General features: G+C 36.5%; 10 protein-coding genes across 10 annotated transcripts; 8 read left to right on the top strand and 2 right to left on the bottom strand.

The window, feature by feature from the left end:
• Positions 1–200: 200 nt before the first annotated feature.
• FDP41_007186 (uncharacterized protein) lies at positions 201–2233 on the top strand (the record flags this gene model as incomplete). The annotated part of the gene is made up of 3 exons (XM_044710903.1): positions 201–529; positions 588–625; positions 744–2233. The coding sequence occupies 3 exons, from the start codon at positions 201–203 to the stop codon at positions 2231–2233; spliced, it is 1857 nt and encodes a 618-aa protein (XP_044558512.1).
• A 1315-nt stretch (positions 2234–3548) lies between these two features.
• Positions 3549–5220, top strand: FDP41_007185 (uncharacterized protein; the record flags this gene model as incomplete). The annotated part of the gene is made up of 3 exons (XM_044710902.1): positions 3549–4011; positions 4102–4340; positions 4438–5220. 3 exons carry the CDS (start codon positions 3549–3551, stop codon positions 5218–5220), a joined length of 1485 nt encoding a protein of 494 aa, XP_044558511.1.
• Positions 5221–5503: 283 nt separating this feature from the next.
• Positions 5504–5917, top strand: FDP41_007184 (uncharacterized protein; the record flags this gene model as incomplete). The annotated part of the gene is made up of 1 exon (XM_044710901.1): positions 5504–5917. One exon carries the CDS (start codon positions 5504–5506, stop codon positions 5915–5917), a length of 414 nt encoding a protein of 137 aa, XP_044558510.1.
• Positions 5918–6477: 560 nt separating this feature from the next.
• On the bottom strand, positions 6478–6912 carry FDP41_007183 (uncharacterized protein; the record flags this gene model as incomplete). The annotated part of the gene is made up of 1 exon (XM_044710900.1): positions 6478–6912. One exon carries the CDS (start codon positions 6910–6912, stop codon positions 6478–6480), a length of 435 nt encoding a protein of 144 aa, XP_044558509.1.
• Positions 6913–8355: 1443 nt separating this feature from the next.
• On the top strand, positions 8356–8847 carry FDP41_007182 (uncharacterized protein; the record flags this gene model as incomplete). Its single annotated transcript, XM_044710899.1, has 1 exon — positions 8356–8847. One exon carries the CDS (start codon positions 8356–8358, stop codon positions 8845–8847), a length of 492 nt encoding a protein of 163 aa, XP_044558508.1.
• Positions 8848–9028: 181 nt separating this feature from the next.
• Positions 9029–9298, top strand: FDP41_007181 (uncharacterized protein; the record flags this gene model as incomplete). Its single annotated transcript, XM_044710898.1, has 1 exon — positions 9029–9298. The coding sequence occupies one exon, from the start codon at positions 9029–9031 to the stop codon at positions 9296–9298; it is 270 nt and encodes an 89-aa protein (XP_044558507.1).
• An 882-nt stretch (positions 9299–10180) lies between these two features.
• Positions 10181–11542, top strand: FDP41_007180 (uncharacterized protein; the record flags this gene model as incomplete). Its single annotated transcript, XM_044710897.1, has 1 exon — positions 10181–11542. The coding sequence occupies one exon, from the start codon at positions 10181–10183 to the stop codon at positions 11540–11542; it is 1362 nt and encodes a 453-aa protein (XP_044558506.1).
• Positions 11543–11640: 98 nt separating this feature from the next.
• Positions 11641–13696, top strand: FDP41_007179 (uncharacterized protein; the record flags this gene model as incomplete). Its single annotated transcript, XM_044710895.1, has 2 exons — positions 11641–12368; positions 12442–13696. 2 exons carry the CDS (start codon positions 11641–11643, stop codon positions 13694–13696), a joined length of 1983 nt encoding a protein of 660 aa, XP_044558505.1.
• A 923-nt stretch (positions 13697–14619) lies between these two features.
• On the top strand, positions 14620–15645 carry FDP41_007178 (uncharacterized protein; the record flags this gene model as incomplete). Its single annotated transcript, XM_044710894.1, has 1 exon — positions 14620–15645. The coding sequence occupies one exon, from the start codon at positions 14620–14622 to the stop codon at positions 15643–15645; it is 1026 nt and encodes a 341-aa protein (XP_044558504.1).
• A 135-nt stretch (positions 15646–15780) lies between these two features.
• On the bottom strand, positions 15781–17913 carry FDP41_007177 (uncharacterized protein; the record flags this gene model as incomplete). Its single annotated transcript, XM_044710893.1, has 1 exon — positions 15781–17913. One exon carries the CDS (start codon positions 17911–17913, stop codon positions 15781–15783), a length of 2133 nt encoding a protein of 710 aa, XP_044558503.1.
• Positions 17914–19984: the final 2071 nt, after the last annotated feature.

The following is a 19984-nucleotide window of genomic DNA, read 5'->3' as shown; positions in this document are numbered from 1 at the left end:
TCCATAAGATTATGAAAATTCTAAAGAAATCATCATAAAAAACGAGTGATGATGAAAACCTTTTTTACTCTTTTATCGGATTTAAGCTTTCACAGTGGGATCCCTAATGTCCAAATTAATACTTCAAGTTGATAACCAAGCAATTTTCTAAAATAGGTATTTTGAGAAGATGAAAAGAAAAAATTGAACAATCCACAACCATGATGCAAACATCACCAACCACCCTGACATCAACTGACGGAAGAATTTTCAACCAAACACAAGGAAATTTTGTCCTCATCAACAGTTTTTGGCTAATTGTCAGCACCTGCCTCTTGTCAGCGTTAGCCCTTGCTTTCATATTGTATTACTATTTGAAACAACATCGCCAACATCAGAAGGATGCAAGTGCGGAGTTGGCAGATGACGAATTGCCAGTCATGTTTAATTCGTCACTCGATTCAATTCTTGAAAACTATGAAAATTGCAAAATTGTCAACTCATCGACGTTGACAGACATGGAACATTTCTTTTTCCAAAGATTTGGAAGGTAAGTCAATTACACGATTTTAACCCTTGATGGATGTGACTTCATCTTTGCATTAAAGCGAATTGTTTTTGGGAACTCATAATTTGGCAGTAGCAGGTAGTTGCAACTTTTCACCCTCCGTAAAAAAAAGAAGACATCACTATTGAGAAAATGCTCGAGATTTGTAATGAAACTGTCAAAATACTGCAATATCGACATCCCATGCTTACTGTAGTTCCAATTATCAAAGATGAGCATAAAAGTTTGATTCAACAAGAATTCGCAAAACGATGGAAACGAAAACTGAAAGATGAAACTCGAGAAGCTATTGTAAGAAGAGTTTGGGAAGATTTTTTCATTCTATTGCCCAACACCTTAGAATTTAAATTTGTGGAAAATATACCTGTTAAAATTAAGATAGATGAACCTTGTGATGTGAATTTAGAAAAAGTATCGACTGACAAAGAACTTTGTCAATATCGAGTGAAACAAGAGTTGAAACATAACTTTACATACAAACACAATTCATTGCATCCATTATGGTCCATGACTTTGACTCCTTCTCCCTTCACAAAAGGAAAGTTCATTTTGTCTTTGGCCTTTTTCCATGGTATCATGGATGCAAATGCCATTAAGCAAGTTATGACTGATTTTTCAGTGTTGATGGATTATTTCTTGTCTGATAAGAAAGATCCTTCTGCCAAGAAAGAAATTGATCAAATTGAATCGAACATTGAAGCACATCAATGGCTGACTCCAATACCTTTATCTCCCGTTGAAGCATTAATGAAAAAGTCTTTACTGAACAGCCAAACTTCTCATTCCACCACAGGATCGCCAGCAGATAATCCACGACTGTTAACATCTGTCACAAATTTTTACGAATTTTTAAAATTCCTATATGTCACAGCTTCTCATAACGGATTGAGACCAAAAGTATTCTTTCCTGTGAAGAAAGATTTTCCTGAGCCTTGTACATGTGATATTTTAGTGAGACGGTTAGGTAGTGCAGAAACAGAAGTCATTGAGAAAATGTGCCATGAAAAGAATATCACTGTGACATCCTTTGTTCATGCTGTTTGCACTCTTGCTTGGACACTCTGTTTTGGAAATGTTGATGAACACTTGCAAGATTACTCTTTCACCAATTCTATTACAGTTGATCTTCGACCATGCCTGTTACCGCCTCTTAAATTAGACAGCAACTCCGCGACAAGAAATTATGCAGCATCTGTTTTTGCAGCTGTTTCTTTCTCTTTGGATAAGAACAAGTCTCAGAATGCTTCTGAACTCGATCAATTAATTTGGAAAATTTCTGAGGACACGAAAAAAGCTCTCGATCACAAATACTTCTTATCAATGGCTCTGTATCAATTCATGGGAAAGGTCATGTCTTTCATTCACAGCACCTTTGACATGAGCAGAAAACCATCACATCAAATGGTATTCAGTAATTTAGGAAAATTAGAACCAATTTGTGGAAAGAACGTCACAGTAGAACTTTCAGTTGGAGGTTACTCTTCATGTGGAAGCCAATGTGGCGTTTCGAACATTTTCTACACAAATTCCACAACACATGAACTGGAATTTTCCATTTGTTACCTAAATGCCCTCTCAGAGGAAGATGTTGTGAAATATGCTGACAAATTTACAGAGCTTTTTCGATTAGCTTGTGAAGAGTATGAGAAAAAGAAGAAAGAAGAATCTCAAACATCTCAACAGTAAATGTTCATAATATTTGACACTAAGACAGAGAAATGATGCATACACCTGATCATTTATTACCGCTTGATCCCAATTAAATCGGAAAGAAGATCTTTCTCCCAATCTCATTCATGTGGAAAATCTTGGAATTAACATTTTAGCTTTGGTCATGATTTTTGAATGGAATGAAAACGGAGAAATGAAAAAAATTCCATCAATTATTCGAACACCTTTAAATAATCAATTGATTCAGCGCCACAAGAACTTTTAAGAGTATTGATTACAACCATCAAATAAGGATACATGAAGGAATTTAGTTAGTAGTATTTAGAAATAATTTACAACAATGAGTTACTTCTTTTGAAGAGGAGTGAAAGGAGCATAGAATCGACATCTCAAAGTTCTAAATATTTCATGAAATAACTGTCAACAATCATTATGAATTTGTGAAAGTCAAATACTTACGCATTAATTCCCGAGCTGACGATATTGACGATTTGAATGAGCATTGGTATCAAGCAATACCTGAATAAATCACAAACTTGGAAAATCGAAATTCAAAAATTTGCACTTGATGTGTTTTGGATACCATTCTGAACAAAATACCAGCCAGAATCATCAACACCACCCAACATAGAAGGGAAAGGACTATTACAAGGGTTACAAATACGTAAACCATACTTCCAAGACTATTTCCAGTGGTATAAGAAATGATACTCATTACAAAATAGATTCCTAAGAGTAACATTAAGACACTACAAACGACGTGACAGCACATTCTAAAATCATAAAAGAGAAAAACATGTTTCACTCAAACTGTCAGACTTGACTCAACACATGAATACTAACTCTACTATCGGTGTGGAATGCGCTCGACTCTTGGGTGCAATATGAATCACATCAATCCATGAAAATAGCACATGCCTGGAAGCAATGAACAAAAACAGACCAGTGGAACTCTGTAAAACTGTGGCCGCATGCAAGAGCACTTCCAACGCGCATTGCATCACAAGTTTTCGAAGAATCTCCTCCAGTTATTTCTGTCATTTGACATTTCGAAGTCAAGGGAGGGCATAACAAGAATAGAAAACAGTATAAACAACAATACATATTGGAGTCGTTGAGCAATAATTCTAGGAAGGCTTCTTGTAGAAGTGACAGCAGAGATTTGATTCTTTCAACGACGTCCTCAATTTCTTTTTATCTTTGAGGAATAAAAGGTTCAATTTCAATTCCAATTTTAAAAAAAAAATTGAAACCCTACAACCCAATAATTCATCATCAAACTCAAAAATTCAATCCTCTTCTTTTCCTAAGAGTCTCAGAAATATATTTCATGTCCAATCAGCCCATACCTCGGAGAAGTCTTTCTACCATCTCTGCACCAAATCCATCGAATCCATCAAGTGGTAGTAGTGGTGGTGGATTTGGTGCTTTTCTAAAATCCTTTATGGGCACTTCGGTCCATGAAGGTTCTTCCACAACAAGCCTTTTGGAAGGAGAAGATCTTCGGTCCTTCAATGTTGCTGCTGATCAGAAAAGCCCGAGTTCTGCTGGAGCAAGTATGAGAAAATCTTCCATGATGGGATCCAATTCATCATCAAGCAATTTAGTGTCCAGTAATTTGATGAGCGGAGGAAGTGGTACTACCAATTCTTCGGATGGTCCAGTCCATATTCCATTAGAGAGTTTGGATGAACATATTGATTATTTATTTGAAAATTTTCCTGAAACGATGAGAAGATACTCGGAAGAGCAGTTTATGAACATGATCTCGAGATTTACTCAAGTACCAAAAGGTTTGTTTTTTAGGATATAGAGATCATCTAGTATTGAATGTGTATTTAATGTGTGAAATTATAATTTCTATTGACCATACACACATTTAGAAAATCAATCCGTAACAACCTCCACAACGTCAAAAAAGAATCAAGAATCTGTGCCTCTTTCCGAAGAGCAAAAACAAGTGTATTTCAACAAATTCATCAAGTTTAAATATGGCAATTTGGAAAAGTTAAATAGTGGAGAATATTCGAAAAATGGTTATATTTTCAAGAGAATTGTTTCTCCTTTTTTAAAAATTCGTAAAATTTCAATACGATGGGGAATATATATTGATTTCATTGGTGTAAGTGAATGATGTATTCAAAAATCGTAACCACTTAAATTATGGAAACTGATGATCAAAACATTTTTTGAAATATTGCCATTTCACCTTATTACAGATCTACTACTCCAACAATACGCTAAAAGCTTACGGCAATCCCACTGGAGGTACAGATGGAGCCGATGTTTTACTATCAGAAAATGAATATATTGTAAAAATATCAGGTCAACAACGAGAGGCATTAATTCAAATCAAATTTGAAACAAATACTGGAAAGGTATTTGGCCCATTTGGAAGTTACAACAATACAACAGGAGCTGTGCCTTTCATGTCCTCTGGACCTTGCCTTAAAGACATGTTTGTCTCGGAAGGCAGAGTAGGTCCAACCATTTTTGTCAAGTTTTTGGTTGTGACAGGTGTGGCTCCTGAATGGAGTGGCTCACCATCCTTTCAAAAGGGTATTTCAGAATGTTGGTCAGAGATTGCTCATATTCATGAAACTATTGAAACTCTTGCCAAAAAGTCGTGTATTAATAATCACAGCCTCAATAACTCCATCATAGACGAGAGTAGCAATGCTCAGACCGACTCGAGCATACAATCTCCAACTGAGGACGTCACAGATCATACATCTCTAACCAGTTCATTCATGACCACCAACTCTCACACAGTTGCAGTTGCAGACTCAAACAAAACTTGTTCGATAGGAGAAGTATATCAAGATGACATTATGGACCTGAGAAGATCACTTACAAAATGTTATGAACTACTTCAGAAAGTACATGCCAATGCAGAGATTCAATCTTCAACCTTCAACGAAAAGCTTTACAAATCGTTCCATAATTTATTTTCCAATAGTTCTACTTTGGCACCACCATCTAACGATTCCAATCATCATTGAACACCCGTCAATGAATCCCCACAATTGTGTAAAGATCAAATCTTCCTATCACTGCTGTGTGTCCTCACATAGTGGTAGCTCAATAACAACGCATCCTTCTTCTTCTTTCACTCAACAAGTTGGGTTTCTTTTCCATAATTGTTAGGGATTACAAATTAGAATCTGAGACCGACCCTAAAAAATGTCTCGGCACTCTTCTAGGCTCATCCTCCTGTTGATGAACCACATCAACAACAACAACTCTCTACGACACTCGTCCTCTTCTAGGCTCATCATCCTGACGATGGTAGTAGCCGTGATGATGCTCTTGTTTTCCATTTCGTCATTTTGTACAGCTCACGAAAGGACTGAAAACAATTACAACAACAACAACAACCTTGTTTATACAATCTATGCCACTAACTCTACCACACATCATAACGTAACAGCCTCTTCTTCTCAGACCGATTCAGGAACCTCTACGGAACGAGTGGTTTTAGTGTGTTTGTTATTATTGGTTGTTTCCGTTCTGTTGGTGGTGATGGTGTTTGCCATCTACTATTGGATGAAAAAGAGAAGAGAACGAAAGGAGCAAATGGAAGCCACTCAACAATTACCACAATCTCAAGAAATGAATAATCATCAAATTGAGCCATTACATAATGGAGGAAGGAAAGAAAAGAAGAAGGGTCATTTACACTTTGAAGACGATGTTTAAAAAAGTGTTTGGAATGCTTTTATGGAAAGTGTGTTATCCTCTGTTGAATATTCATGTGCTGTGTTAGAATTGTGTCATTCACCACCTGGCTATCATCATCGCTTACCTCTGTGGTTGATTAATGGAATTAATGGAACTGGCCAAGTCTTCGGTCTTGGCGAGCTGCAGCATGTTTAAAACTGAATTTGTTTCTTAGAGTGCAATATATATTTATTATGTTCAAAATTGGTTAAATTATTTTTCTCTTGGATTGTAATATTTACATCAATATCCGTAGTCTTGTTCCATTGATTCTTTCACGATTTAGTTATTTTAGCATTGTGACTCTTAAAGTGTTTGTTTTGATACTGTATCCTGTGTATAGAGAGTTCTTAAGGTGGTTGTGAAATAGACTCTAGCTTTTTTACATTTCATTAGAGAATGCAAACTGTACATCATCATCATGTCTTTCATAATATGAATCTTCATGATTGATCCGAGAATTTAAATGAGACATGAATCGAAAAATAAATAATAATAATAATCATAATCAATATGAGAAGGCTTGTCACACTCCCTCTTCAATGAGTCTTTTCCTTCAATTGCTGCTTTCCACCCTTTTGAAACATCTTTGGTCCCTCCATCACCACATACACCATTCCCATCACTGCCAACAACCACCAAGTGACATTCTCAAACAAGACTGCCGAATTAAACTTGTAATGTTCTCGATGAATCCAAAATGTTTGCATATATCGTTCATGAAGATGTTGTTGCTGTAAATCTTGTTCGAGAGGATTGGATGATTGTTGTTGAGAGAAAGAAGAAGCTTGTTTTGTGTGATTGCGTGGAGAAGGAGCAGAAACTGTAGAAGACGTTAAAGAATGAACACTTTGAATGAATTCAAACTCGACGACGAAGAGAATGAATACCACAAGAGTCAAGAGGAGAAGGCCTTTTGTAGCAAAAGGTGGTGTTGGTGGTCGTAACAAACTGATGCTGTTGTTGTTTTTCATTCTGTTGTTTTTGTTGCGTATTGGAGTCTTGCGTGATGATTGCGAGAGAAGCTTAAAAATCCTTCCAAATATATTTGAATTCAAACCACAGAGTTATGGTGGTTATGGTGGTTACGCGGTGAGTGAGTGATGGATCTGTGTTATGAGAGAATTCGTTATTAAACAAGGTTCCTCAACAACAATGAGAAAGCAAAAGAGCGGGCGATACAATGTGTGTGTGTTTTCTTTTCAGAGAGAATCATGAAGCGTCCCTCCTCTTCTCCTCGGGCATCAAGGAGCGGAATGCATACAGTGAAGCTGACGTCCTTTTGAGGACAAATTCCAATTGCCGATTTTTGGCGCGCTTCATGAGAAAAAAAATCGTTCCGATGGATGATGGAGGAGTGTTTAAATGGGGTATGAAAATTCAAGTGTTTCAGTCAGTTGATTGTCCAATTTTATTGAAAGCAGCTGCTTGAACGAGATTCATGAAGCAATTGAATATGACTGAGCAATTGCGTGATTCAATGAAGATTGAATAAGAAACATATTAGATTCAATAATGATTGGTTTAGAATCGGGATGGAAGGGGAAAGGGAATTCAAATATTGAACGACAGGATTGCTTGTTGTCATCAACATGTCTGATGACTTGCCTGTATGCGAAAGAACTGAGGAAAGCCTTTTGAGCAAATCTCAACCTTTGAGGCTTACATAAAAAAACCAAATACAGGATAGCTTGAAACTGGTGAACTTGTCAAGATGACATGAAGCTTGTGACAGCATGCCTAATTCTGAGTGGTCCTTTTTGCCTCGGTTGCAAAAAACATAATCAAAAAATTAAAAACATGATCACACCCCATCTACTGCTGATTGCTCTGCTCCTCTCTCTTTGCGTCCTTCTTCAATCATATGTTCAAATGTTGTTCACTCCAAGCCATCGTTGGAAAACATTCGAGCATCCTTGCCAAACGAGAGAAATCAAGGTAATCTCAACATTCCTGGAAATGAAGAATATAAATTCACGGCATACAACAAGCAAGAAGGAACCCCTTCACCCAACCAACCATTCGTTCAACAGTTACAAATTACAATGATACTCAATCAAACCACCTTGTTTTTCCATTCCAATCGCTTGTACGACAAGTATAAATGTGAAGAACAGAATTCAAATGTGATGGAGTTTAGATATTACAAGAGTTGTATTAATAGTGTGACCCCCAAATTCTTGATGGAATTAACAACAACTAATCAGCAAGGTCGTATATTATTAACCTTGTATGACACGTTTGATTCACCGATTCAAGTGTGTCTTACCGATTTGAGTTGAAGAAGCAACTGTTGAGTCAGGAAGAGAAGATTGATTTGATCTTTAATCACATGCAAAATGAAATAGCCATGTTGAAAGACATATTATGGTGTACAAGTACAAGGTATTATATTCAATCGATTGGTGTGACTTTTGATGATTGAAACAATAGATGAAGACAACAACTACAATAAGATTGATCCAAAAAAAGGAGTGAAGGTCAATATGGGAGACATGTATTATACTACATCCACAAGCCCAAATTTTTCTAACAATTATCCCAGTCAAATATTTTCAGGAGCGATTCAAATCACTTTTCCAAGACAGATCAATATCACACGTGTTGAACTTGAAATTAAGGACGGAGGTTCTTGCAGTTATTACATTAATCCAAATTCTGTCTCACCTTTTTTCAAATGGGGAAGAGAAATCTATGGCTATAATAATGGATATCTATATCCATTATTTTACGATTTTTCCTATGTGCAAACAACAAGAAGTGTTTCTCAACCACCTGATGGAGTCATCAAATTTACTTCCTTAATTTCTACGAGAAATACATTTGACATTCTAGTGATTGGAGTTTATAGTGGACGTAGTGACTCCAATAGATGTTCCTACTCAGTACGAAATCTTAAAGTTTTTTAAAATACAAGACATTGCATGATTTTCTTTTGACATGAATTGACAAAATTGAATGTGAAGAAATTTCAAAAATACTTACACGATAGTTGTGTACATCTAGATCCATCACTCCACAAATTCTATGGTGATCAGAAAAGTTTCCTTTCAACCACATCCATTCTTTTCAAAAAAACAATTACAAAAAATGTGTGCCAAATTACCCATCAATCAATTGTTAAAAAATCACTTAAATGATGAGCCGTTGAATTTTAAGGTGATGATGGTTGGAAGTAATAGAGTTGGAAAAACATGTTTAGGTGCACTTTTAACGTTTGGTCAATATCGTTCTCCAGAATATTGTCCAGCTCTTTGTGATTTAAGGCCCATTGAATATTCTGGAAATGGATTCACAACTGCTACTACTGGTCAATCTAGCCAATTCGCAATATGGGATACATCAGGAGGGGATGAGTAAGCGTGTTTTCTCTGTATGGATGAGTTATTTAATTTATTGACATGGAATGGCCATGTTCATTACCTTAATTAGATATGACATGTTAAGACCTCTTGCTTACCCAAATTCAGACATCTTTTGTCTTTGATTTAACGAGTATTGAGAAATTATTTTCAAAATGGATTATAGAAATTAGAAAACACTTTCCAACCATTTATTCTTGTGGGATGTAAGGTCGACATTCGATAGAATCCATCAGAATGTGAAATCGTCAAGTTAAAACATTTATTTCAACCGATTTCATTTGAAAATGGGGAACAATTAGCACGCATATTAGGATGCGTCACTTATTGGGAAACAAGTTCAGAAACTGGAGAAGGGATGAATGACTCGCCTTCATTGTTTGCACAAGTGTTATATGTCCATTATTATAGGGAGGAGTTGATGAAAAAAAGAGTATTTGCAAAACTCAATAAGGAAGGATGGTCAAGTGAGAGATTGAAGGTCTGTTAATGCAAATACTGTCAAATATTCAAGAACAAGCTTTCAAATTTCTGAATGTCTAATAAATTGTAGTGTCGCTCTCTTTGTGGCATTTTCAATTGATTGATTTCTCCATCATCAAAAGTGTTGTTCAGAAAAGTATTGAGATACCATATTGAGCAATATGGTTACAATTCATTAACATGTGTTAACCATATAAAAGTCATGTTCAGAAAAGTGTTGAGATACCATATTGAGCAATGTGTTAACCATATAAAAGTCATGTTCAGAAAAGTGTTGAGATACCATATTGCTCAATATGTTAACCATATAAAAGTCATGTTCAGAACATTGGCTACCTTGTCAAAATCTCAAAAAAAAATTGGCCATTCTGTCTTTGTATTACCACCAATCATCACAATGAAGATTCTACCTTGCTCTCTCATATGTGGTTTCCTTCTTTTTGTGATGATCCTTTGTGAAGCATCTGCCAAATGTCAAGCAGCTCAACTTCCACAGAGCCGTCTTTCCGTCGCTCTCTCTCAACACTTTTCATTTCTTTCTCTTTTACCACAATCTCAGGAACTTTCATCTAATTCTAATCATCATAATGATGATGAGGTAATTATTTACTTACCCAAACCAGTTTTCTCAGATTTTGATCCCTGGAAAGTGCCACAAGTTGGAATTCCACAACAATATGTCGTGCTCATTGCTGTATCGGTTTCCGTTATTCTCGTTGTCTTTTTCCTTGCTCCATGTATCCTCTCATGTTTGGTTTTATGTATTGCCATATGTACAGTGAATACAGACAGATATCAAAGAATGACTTTTGACATGATGGATCATTCCACAGAAATGAAAAACAATTCAACTACGAGTCCATATCCAGTGACCACCTTGAATTCCGGTTGGTATCGATCCATTCATTCAAGATTGTTTTACACAACCTCCAAAGATTGTAAATGGATACTATTTTCCGTAATCACTTGGTTGCCAAGAAAGATTTGTTGTTGTGGTTTATTGGATGCATGTTGTTTTTTACGTTTGACAAGATTTCATGTGAGAAATATGAGAGTTGGAAATAGAAAACTTGATTTGGATATATCTGACACTTGTCATTCCATGGCATTCATTTATGCCATTAATCATTTGTTAAATGTTTACACTTGTGGATTGTGGAAAGCTTTGGGATTGATGCATCATTTCTTGTTGTCAAAACTCGATCAGAGATTAATGTGGAGAGAAAAGGAGGGCATTTATCCACAAGGAGGTCAAGCTACTTCTGTCACTTCTGAAAATGGAAATTCCACAACCCCTTATTACTCACATGATGTCATCACCCCAACACCTGTCAGTGATCAAAAAATAATTTGGAACGAAACTGAACCTGGATCCTTCCTTTGGTTCAGTGCTTATTGCGGAAAATCCGTCGAGCTCACTCACTGGTTCTTTAACTTCCTTAACGTTTTCACATGTAGTTTTTTGGGTCCAATTATTAAGGCATGGTATTTGAGGCATTTGATGCGAAATGTGAAATTTGGAGGAAAAGGTGAATTTGTATTGGTCGAAGAGGCCACTAATCGAATTACGAGTCGAATCGCAAATTCTCCAAATCGAATCATGTTGAGAAGTGAGTTAGAGGGATGTGATTTGTTTTTGAGAGAGTTTTTATTGAAAGTTTTGAACTTTTTGACTTGTGGCATTTTTGGATATTTGTTTGGAGACCGTTTTATCTTGTCTTATATAGATGACCATATGAATCTGGTTGGAGATTATTAACTTGCATCGCAATAAGGTCGAGCAACAATCTTGACGAAGAAAAAGAAAATAAATGACATGACCTTTTTTCTGACATTTGACGTTTTGCCTTTAAAAAAATGTCTCACTCTAGTTTTGTGCCTTCCGTTTCGATCCCAACAACAACAATAGAACAACAAGAACCCATCTTCAACAACCACCATAACAACACTCGTTCTTCGGAATCCCCAAATCCAAATCAGGAAATACTAAATTCTCATCATCATCATGACAACAACCATGAAAACGACGAAGAAGAACGCAATGACACATCCATCATGACTACTCCTCGTGAAATTCGAGAAATTCACAAAAATTCTACTTCTCATCATTATCAGCAACGAGTTCACACAACAGACGACGTCGTGACGCCATTTTCAACCATTTTTGATTTGTATCATAAACATCGGAATTTAATTCTCGAAGGAGACAAATTAGCCATCTTACATGTACTTTTATTTGTTTTAATTTTTAGCGTTGGATGTTTTTTGGGTGCATTGGTGTTGGCACCTTTATTTTCATGGATGTTTCACTCAAATTCAAAAAGTTCAACACTTGTGAATGAGGATTTACCTAAAATGACACAAGAGTTTGTGTCACATTCAGTATTGAAATGGATGAAATCTAGAGCTGTGAAAATAAATTTGGATCATACTCTCTATGCAGGAGTTTCCATCGAAAGAGATGATGAACAATTTATTCATTTGGATAAAGACATTCAAAAGATGGAAGGAGAAGAGAGAGGAGAACGAACCAGAGTACCTGAATTTAGAGAAAAATTGCCAAAGAGTAGTATATTTTTCAAGTAGTAAGTTGTTCATTATGATTTTAATTGAATTTTTATAAACCATTGGTTAAAATGTTGTTCAATTTTCATATAGTTTCATTTCCAATGCAAGACCTGTAAAATTAGCTGGTTCCAAAGTGTTACCAAAATCCATTTGGAAATGCTTCAAGACAGGATGGGATGACACTTTTCTCTCAAAAATTTCAAAACGAACATTTTACACAGTGTCACGCAAATATCACAAACATGCCACTGATTCTTCTTCGCCACAACCACCACGCTCCAATATCTTTCCATTATTACATCAAATCGGAGAAGAATTCCCTTTTAAATCGCATCAAGAAAGTGACAGTGCGTCACAACGTTTAAAACGTGATGAAATGATTCAATTAGCGTTCAATGAAAGAAATCGTGACAAACAATCCCAACAACAAAATTCAGAAAATACTGAAGAATCCAATAACATGGTATCTTATGAATCATTAATTTCCAAAGAGGATTCAACAATAGAACGAATAATTTCTCTTCAACACATGATTGATGATTTATTGACAGATACTGAATTACAAATTGAAAATTTTTTACAAAATCCAAAATTGACATTTGAATGGAAACAAAGTACATGGCAAGCTCTCATGGATCATTATTTGAATTATGAAAAATTAAGATCCAATTATGTGCCAGGAGGATTTATGATTCCTTATCAGAAAATTTATATTCAAAATCATGTCAACACTCCTCAAGAAGCAAAAATGGAAAAGCTTTTGAAATCGAGTATTCCTATTGCTCCTTCTTTTCTCAATGATACACTTCATTTACGTTCCATTTCCATGAGATTATCATACTCTGATGAATTTTTGAAAAACAATTTTGTGTTGCCCATGGTTCAGCTCAATAAGGAAACTTTATTCATTCAAGTGAAAGGAAAAACAAAATTCATGTTATTTGATCCATTTCATAACCAAATGATGGAACCACAAGCAAAGACATTGGATTGGAAAATTGAAAATGACAAAGTGGATGGTCATATCATTTACAGTTCTATCGATCCTTTTCATCTCATTGAAAATGAAAAAAAATCCTTCCTGTCAGATGCCATCGCCTTAACTGTCGAATTGGAACAACATGAAGTCTTATACGTTCCTACCTTTTGGTGGGTTCTCGAAGTCGGTATTCATTCAAAAACTGAAGAAAATATTAACTTGATGCTACGACAAGAATTTGAAACTCATCATGCCATGTTAAATGTGTTCATGAATGGATTGTTGAGACATGTACAAGATGAAAGCAAGTTGTTGACAGTGGAGACTCAAAAACGACCTGTCAAATTACCATCGGTGGATCAGTAAAGTTTTATTTTGTAAATTAGTGATTTACTGTAAAATCTCGACTGTAAGAAACGTTTGCCCGTAAGCAACCCCAAAAAAAAATAACCAATATCTCTCCATGAACTCTCAACCGTCAACAGTGCACGAACAGGTGCTGGATGAGGGAGTTGGTATTGATTTTCTTGATTTGCCTTTGATTGATTCAGATACTCAGTCAATGGTCACAAATAAAGCTTTATTAAATACAACTTCAACAATAGCATCATCAAATTCTTCATCAAGAGGTCTGCAAATACTTCTCAATCTAAAGACAACCGCTTCCCGGTGTATCGGAATTGTTGGAGAATGTGTTTACGAATGAAAATCCGGAAAATGCTCATCCTGTGATGATGTTGTACACTCGTGAACGTACAGAGAGTGGAGGCTTTCGCATCCAAACCACCCAAAACTTTCGCTAATTAAAAATAGCCGTTATTAAAAGATGGTATGATGTTGAGAAAAATTGGCAGGGTAAACATAAGCACTTTTTTTGCCAAAACAATCATTTACCCTCGATTGTTGCTTACGGGCGAGATTTTACAGTACTTGATGGGGTACGTTTTTGTGTGACTTTTGGAGATGTACTGAAGCTTGTCACTTGCCATCATGAGGAGAACTTTGTAATTTTGATGCACTAAGCGAGTACTTTCTTACGAAAGAGTTTTATCTCTTCGGTGGTGATTTGTTGATTTTCTTTCGACATCTGTCAAGAAAAGCCGTAGAGTTTAAAATCAAAAAAAAACATTGCAACTTGATTAGTTTTCTTGTTGTTGACTCTCGAACAGTTGTTGTGAGCGATATCTGAATTTGTTACTCTCCATTCAACACTCTTTTCATATTTACTTTGGTGTCTTCCATTTGACATCTGACAGTCACCCAAACACTGTTCCTTGCTGTCATTCAACATGTCCTCCTCAAGCAAATATCCAGGAAAATCTCTCAAATCTCTCATTTCCTCTCGTTCAGAAATTAATTCCAAATTTCCTCATCTCTATGATGCCATTATCATCACTTCCAACGGAGATGCCATTCCATTCTTTCAATTATTCATGCAAATCAATGCTCCAGACATTGCACCACTCAAAAAGGAAAAGAATGGGGTTGTGACTTACAAAGTCAATTACGACACTGAAGTGACCATCAAAGCGCTCGAATACATCTTGACAGGTAAAATCAATAAGGAATTTGAAAATTACAAAAAAGTTGAAGAATTTTTGAAAACTTCAGGAACCCAATCGGCCAAATGGATCAAGTACACACTTCCAAACATTGCCGACAAGTTACCACTTACTGATGTTTGTTTGAAATCAAAATTGTTGAAACAACCCATTCAAATGCATCGATTGGTGATGGCCAGCCATTGCACTTGGTTTCGAACTCATTTGGCCAAAACTGCTCCCTCTGCAAACAAACCAACCTCTGTTCCTTCCATTCCTTATGTGATTCCTGAAACGTATGTGAAATACTTGACACAAAAAAAGGAAAATTATTTCACGTCACCGTTGGAATTGGATTTGGACTCCTTTGAACCTCCTTCTGAAAAGCATATTCGAGCGTTGGTTCATTTCTGTTACAATGACGACTTGGATGCAGCTTGTGAAAAGTTTGGAATCACTTCTGAAGATGAAATGAATCAAATGTTTCAATTTGCTGAGAAAATTGGTTTGATTGGCATTCAAGGTGAATATGCGAAAAGACTTTCTAAAAACATGTCTCTTCAAAATGTTGGAAGAATTTTCAGCTTGTCCACAAAGGGAGAGGAACAAGAGGTGCATGATAAAGCTGTTCAATTCATTTTATCAAATTGGAGTGTGTTGAGAAAGGGTGTTTTGAAGAACCAAATGAATTCAGAGGAAGAAAATCTCTTGTATGAGCAAGTGAGTGGAATTGCAAACATGTTTTGTCTTCACAAAAAGAATGGTTTGATGTAAAGGAAATGACATGTGTCATTTTGAAAACTATGTAAATAAACAGAAAAATCTTGAATGTTCTATAGGGTCACACAAAAATTTATCATGCAATTAGAAGAACATTGAAAGTACGTTCAAGAATAAATGTTTAGGATTTTAAAATTTTATCATTTTAAATTTGTATACTTTTTCTCCTCGAGTTTTCTTTTGAATTTCATGTTCGCCCTTAGAAAAGTCCACAAATTCATTTCCTAATAAGTGGACATTGGATGTTGTGGTGTTATTGTTTGTTTGTGGAATGGGTAACTGTAGTGCTTGAGATGGATGAAGATGTTGCATTTGTGATGGATAGGCATTGGGAGTGATGAATGGACCCGTTGAGACCTGGTTGTTGTGACCTTGTAAGTTATTATTGTTCATTCCATTATTACTGTTGTGAATATTATTCATCATGTTGTGATCTTGAGAAGTCGACGATGTGACACTTGTCTTCATATCTACATCTTCCAATGAAAGTTTTTCAAAGAGTGAAACATTACTGAATCGTCTCTCAAGAATGGAAGGAGATGCTGAAGAACCACCTCCCAAGCTCATTGGAGAGTTAGCTCTACTGTGTTTCATCTTGGATTGTTTCTTAATCTTATTTTCATTAAGAAACTTGCCATTGTTAGCAGCGGTGGCAGCAGCGATCGAGTTCCACACTTCTTTTGCTGAAATTCTTCGAGAATGATGTCCACCACTGGTGGAGTAGTGTTGTTGAGCCATTTCCTTCTCTGCAATGTATTGCTTTATACTTTCTACATTTTCAACCACTAACACAATATTGTCTTTTTTGTTATTAGTGTGATCTTGTTGCGTCTGGTTGTTATTGTGACGCTTCTCGTGTCGAGTTGTTGTCTCTACCACAGCAGAGGTCGTTGTTGCTACCTTCACTATCGGCGAAGAGTGTGAAGTATCCATGTGGTTACTGTTGTTCTTCATAACATTTATCGTTGATGAATGTTGTTGGTCTTGGCAAGAAGTGCTCGCTTGATGATTGTTGTTGGAGCATGTGTTTGTTTGCGTTGTATTGTGGCTTTCTCCAGATTGAGCAGAATTGAAATTAGATTGTCTATTGGGAGCCTTTCCCCTGTTTGGCTTTCGTACATTCTCAGCTGGACATACATTTTGATTGATGACAGATTGATGAGTTTGGTGGTTTGTACTTATTAAGGACTGTGTATTAAAGTCACCGTGAGCAGATGAAGAAGAATTCTTTGGTGACATTGAGCATCCACTAGAGTCTGAGTTTGTTCTTAAAAGAGACTTAGATTGCACAATTCGAGTTGATTTCTCATGCACATGGTGAGAATGAGGAATGTTGCTGTGATTTTGAACGAATTGTGAAACAGTTGTTGGTTGAGGTGAAACATTCACTGCTGATTGTGAATTCAGCCGAAATTCGCATGCAACAGATGGATGTGGTTGTAGTTCGGATGATGGTTGGGAATGAGTGGAGTGTTGAGTGACATTCTTTTGATTCAAAGCCACGAGAATGGAGGAAGAAAATGACACATTTGGTGGAGAAGATGCTTCTTGTGGCATGGTGTCGAAAGAGGGTGTCATCGACATTGGTGACATCTCAGTCATACCTGTACTATCACCTCGGAACCATTCTGAAATCGAAGGCAGTATCTTTTGAGATGTGTCCACAAGATTATTGGTGTAACTGTTATTATTTACATGTTGTGGTTTGGAAGAGAAGGGAGAATGATTATGTTGTTGCTGAGGTGGAAATTGATAATTGTTAAAGTGTTGTTGATGATTTGAATGAACCACCATGGAAGGATTGTTGTAAGAAGATGAAGAATTGGAGGAAGAAGGAGAGGAATAGAGATGTTGCTGCTTGGGAGGAGTGAAAGGTTGAGGAATGGAAGGATGAACCGATTGACTTGAAACAAGTGAAAAGTGGGATCTTGAAGGATCTTGAAGATGAGCTTGTTGGTTGTATGTTGGCTGAGAAGGTTGGTTCAGTGACATGATGGAGTTGTTTGTTGTTGTCGTAGTTCGTTGTTGTTGTTGTTGTTGTTGTTGTTGAATGGGAATGTGGTTGGAGTGGTAGTTACGGTTATTATTATTATTGGGTGGTGGTGATGAACTAGAATCGACAATGGTTGTGGTGTTGACAAGGTTGTAACCATTGTTATTATTATTGTTTGGTAAGAATAACTCTGGTTCAGATGGTTGGAAAGGAATAGGTTGTTGAGAAACAACAGTTGCTGAGACAATACTGATTCTTCTGTCCATCATTGTTGGAGATTGCAGTACTCACTCTTCTTTCAGAAAGGATTGAGGATTGTTGTTACTGTTGTTGTTGTTTGATGCAACAGAGGAGATGCAACGAGTTTTTAAAAAGGTCAGCAGAACGGATTGCTGTTGTCGGTGAATTGGTAAACTTTTGTAGTGGAGCGAAATCTTTGGAAGATCTTTCAGGTTACTTTTTTGGAATATTGAGTGAAATGAGAAGACAAGTGATAGGTCCAAGAAAATAAACACACGTGTGAGGTGAATTGTTCTAAATAATTCCCAAAAGAGAGAGGTTGGCAATGCTGAGTGTGTTTGGTTGGTATTGCAAGTTTTCAGGCTCACTTTGGATGTTGTTTCAATGTTGTCAGCAGTATTGAGTATTGTAAACTAGATAAATATATTGGCAACAACAAAAAAGGGAAAACAAAGTCCTCGGCCAATTTGAAATTTGGTATTTGAAACGAAGATTGTGAACAACACTTGGTTCACTTTGTCCAATAATGAAAAGAGAGGCCAAGACAGCCCCGAGATGATACTTCCTGATGATGAGAAAAGTCAAAGCCGAACTTGATGATCGAGATAGAGGAAAATAATGATGTTGTGTTTCGCAATTTACTATCCCAGCTTCCACAGAGAGAGAAGAGGTTGTTTTTTTGTGTAGGACGTTCTGATTCAAGTGTGTGTGTCTGTACGGATGAAACAACTGACAAGCAAAAGATGGTGTTGACGCATTCGCACCAGCATAAGGCTACCGATTAACATTTTTGTGATATTTTTACAAAAAAATAGCTTCTCGCGCCAACTTTCAAAACCTTTCAAACGAGTTTCAAAATAAGAGAAAACATTCCGATTGGGATAAGAATTGAAAAGAACACAAGCAGTAACGCCACAAGTTGTCTTCCATCAGATGTAATTTGGATCCTGTTTTTGCGGAGGAAGGTCTAGTTGGCTCAAACAAGAAGGTTTGGAAATGAGGTCCTTTTGCGAACAGAAGGAAACAATGTTGCATCTCGACGAACGGATGTTTCGTTGGTGATGCAGTTCGTGATGCAGTCTCTCCACCCTTTTGCAGCGAATCGTCGAACTTGGAGAGGAACTATACTGAATGCTCAAACAACTACGGAGGAGAGTGGGTGAAATGAACATCGATGACAAGACGATACAGTAGGTTGATTCTTAACGTTGGAACTGAAATGGTAAAACGATGAGTAGATCTGGCATGACCAGGGTTGAAAACACAATTTTGTGGTGCTTTGGTTGACAGTGAAAATGGGCATGAAATCGAAAATGTATAAACCAAGAAGAGAGATGCCCCACTCAAAATGTAATGACGATACCTTTGGCAAAACGACATGTTGAAAGCTCTCGCTCCTGTTCGTACGATTTGCTATAGTTCTTTGGTCATCTTTGGGATGATTCAAGAAGCAGGCATGATCAATGACCGAAATAAATTTTTTGGCCAAAACAGTCATTATTGAAATAAATTTGTAAATAATATGTTGAACTTGAAGATGTTGACTTATGGAGTGAACAGTTTACAGTGTTGGGTTACAAGTTGAAGGTGTTCATTTCTTGCTTATTCTTTGACCATAAACAAAATCGACTGACAAGATTAGCCATGATATTTGAAGAGATTCCAAAATCCTCGATAATCACTTTTTGAACGGTATCTTTCAAAACAGAACATGGATGATATGAAGCTTTTAGGATTAATATTTGTCAAAGTTGACACCATTTAAGGGATGTATCTATCTTGTCTCCTTTTTGAACGCTTGGCTATGATGAGACATATAACAGAAATGTTCAGGAGTAATAGAACTTAATCATACGAATGGAACTTGCTTATCCTTTTACCCTTCACAGTGGTGGACCTCTTGCAACAACAGCGAAAAATTTCGTTTCCCTCCAAACATGACCGTTTTTCTTTTGAATTCACTTCTCTTGCAAGAGCTGTTTTTCACTCTTCAAAAAAAAACATTGAAAGGCTTTTTCTCAAGCTCGTCATCATGACTCGACCTAGCAATTTGAAGGCTAACTTATTGCTATCACCATCTTCTGATCAAGAGAATGAAGA

The sequence above is a fragment of the Naegleria fowleri genome (genome assembly GCF_008403515.1).
Source record: "Naegleria fowleri strain ATCC 30894 chromosome Unknown tig58, whole genome shotgun sequence".
NCBI lineage: Eukaryota > Heterolobosea > Eutetramitea > Acrasida > Naegleriidae > Naegleria > Naegleria fowleri.
This window is presented reverse-complemented; position numbering and strand designations above follow the sequence as displayed.